At 36.9% G+C, this 2,174-nt stretch overlaps 1 protein-coding gene across 1 annotated transcript; it reads right to left on the bottom strand.

Annotated features, from left to right (window-relative positions):
* Positions 1–926: 926 nt before the first annotated feature.
* Positions 927–1,762, bottom strand: LOC136225673 (histone H4). The gene is made up of 2 exons (XM_066013777.1): positions 1,608–1,762; positions 927–1,381 (listed from the first exon to the last, which is right to left on the bottom strand). The coding sequence occupies exon 2, from the start codon at positions 1,364–1,366 to the stop codon at positions 1,055–1,057; it is 312 nt and encodes a 103-aa protein (XP_065869849.1). The 5' UTR covers positions 1,367–1,381; positions 1,608–1,762; the 3' UTR covers positions 927–1,054.
* Positions 1,763–2,174: the final 412 nt, after the last annotated feature.

Below are 2,174 nucleotides of genomic sequence, written 5' to 3'. Positions count from 1 at the left end.
AACAACCAGAAAGTCCATTTAGTTCTATGGGATATAGTATGCCACCCCAAAGTGATGGGCAGGATATGTATTCAAAAAGCGGAAGACAGTAATACAGTCCTCGTCTGAAACTTAATTAGCAAATTTGGGAAGAGCCTTAATCATTCTAGGTTCGGATATTGTCTGCGACATACAGTTAGGACATAATCTTCCATTGGAATAAGAAAATTTTAAACAATAGATTGCACCTTTGGTGAACCATTCGGCTGGTCTTCAATACCTTTACCAAGCGTCTCGCTTGGAGCATTGGAAACATGAAGTCAATCTCCTTTTGGAATGACTAATGGCTAAACAGATGCATACTCAAAAACGTCTCTTAAGCCATTACACTTGAAAGCGTCTAATCTCTTTATGGAGAGGCCGAAAGACGGATGAAACTTTGGTTCATATCCTAAGAGCACCTCTAGTGGCAACTCTTTCTTTGTTACTTTGATGAAAAAGTAGTACACAACTATTAGAATGGTTGTATCTGCTTTTATATATAATTATAAATGGTACATTGGTGGCCTCCATTCCTACTTTATCACATTTTTCTTTGTATTTTAATTGGATAATTACTCTTTCAGTTCAATTTATCCAATTAATACTTTTTTTTTTTTTGCTCTATCGAATACTAAAATATAGAAGCTCTCTAATGGAATGTAATTTTTGGATGCATTTTTTTTTGGTAGGTGGGCCTAGTGTAAGGATATCATTCCAAAGAGAATTTCTTACTAAATTCTATAATGTCCTTTCAAATTGTTGGTTTCATACCCTGTATTATAAGTTGAGAAAAGCCCCCAGTTAATTTGTTTTTTTCCCCCCTTTCCTGGTGTTTCTGTGTTTTATTTGTATTCTTGTTCAGCAAAAAAAAAAAAAAAAAAAAAAAAAGTTATAAATATATAATGTGTAGCAAAAGTGCACTAGCATTTGATTCCAAATTCAAGGGCTGAGTTACAAAATACCACAAAATACAACCCATTAAGTCAATTTACAAGTACCCAACCATAAGCCCAAATTTCTCAAATCAAAAGCCCTAACCACCAAACCCATACAGCGTCCTGCCTTGCCTCTTCAGGGCATACACCACATCCATGGCGGTAACCGTCTTCCGGCGAGCATGCTCGGTGTAAGTCACGGCATCTCTAATCACGTTCTCTAGGAAGATCTTGAGGACACCGCGGGTCTCTTCGTAGATCAACCCACTGATACGCTTTACACCACCTCTACGAGCCAATCGCCGGATTGCTGGTTTCGTGATTCCCTGAATGTTATCGCGAAGCACTTTCCGGTGACGTTTAGCTCCTCCCTTTCCTAACCCCTTGCCTCCCTTTCCACGCCCAGACATTTTTTTCACCTAGATCTGTAGAAGAAGATTTATTGAATTGATCAATTATATTGAGAATGATAAACCCTAACAATCATAAGAAATCTAGATCTACTTTCGAGAATTGAAGAATGTGAAAAATACAAATCAAAACCCTAGACTAACAAAATCCCAATTTCAGATTTAAAGGACAATCAGAGCTTTGCTTCGGAAATCAGAAAACACAGAAGAGGAAATTATTAAAAACTGCACAAGAACTGACCTGAATACGAAAGCTTGAATTGGAAATTTGAGAAACGAATCGAGGAAGAGAAGGAGAGATTGCTGGAACAGATGGAAAAGTGGGCAGGTTCTGAAAGTATTTATACAATTATCTAAGGAGAAGAAGCTTAGTCGATCCGTGGAGGATGTTCTCCTAGAGAAATATGAACCGTTGGTTATTTAAATGAATGGCTGCGATTTTCAGTTGTGAGACTGTCGGATCGATGATGTGGCATTTTCCAAAGTAAGGTTGCAATTTAATAATACGCTTTGCTCTAGTAGTACTATTCTGTTATTACCAAAAACTAATTAATTAAAGCAGGGATTATAATTATAATTTTTAGGGTTAAGGTGAAAAAATACCCCTAACGTTTTGGGCCAGGAGCAATTTTACCCCTAACGTCTAAAATGGTGCAATTTTACCCCTAACGTTGGAAGCCAAAAGCAATTTTACCCCTAACGTTCATAAATTGGGTCAATTTGAGAAATAATTCATCAAACTGTCTTCTCGGTCATGAATCTTGTCATCTATATTTCACACGTGTATGATTTTATCAGTAACAAATCA

This window comes from Euphorbia lathyris, chromosome 4 (assembly GCF_963576675.1).
Source record: "Euphorbia lathyris chromosome 4, ddEupLath1.1, whole genome shotgun sequence".
NCBI lineage: Eukaryota > Viridiplantae > Streptophyta > Magnoliopsida > Malpighiales > Euphorbiaceae > Euphorbia > Euphorbia lathyris.
Note: the sequence above shows the minus strand (reverse complement) of the source record. Positions and strands in the feature narration are given on the sequence as shown.

What these genes read in the sequence shown, in the direction of transcription:
- LOC136225673 (XM_066013777.1), bottom strand. Translation starts at nt 1,366, where the DNA reads ATGTCTGGGCGTGGAAAGGGAGGCAAGGGGTTAGGAAAGGGAGGAGCT.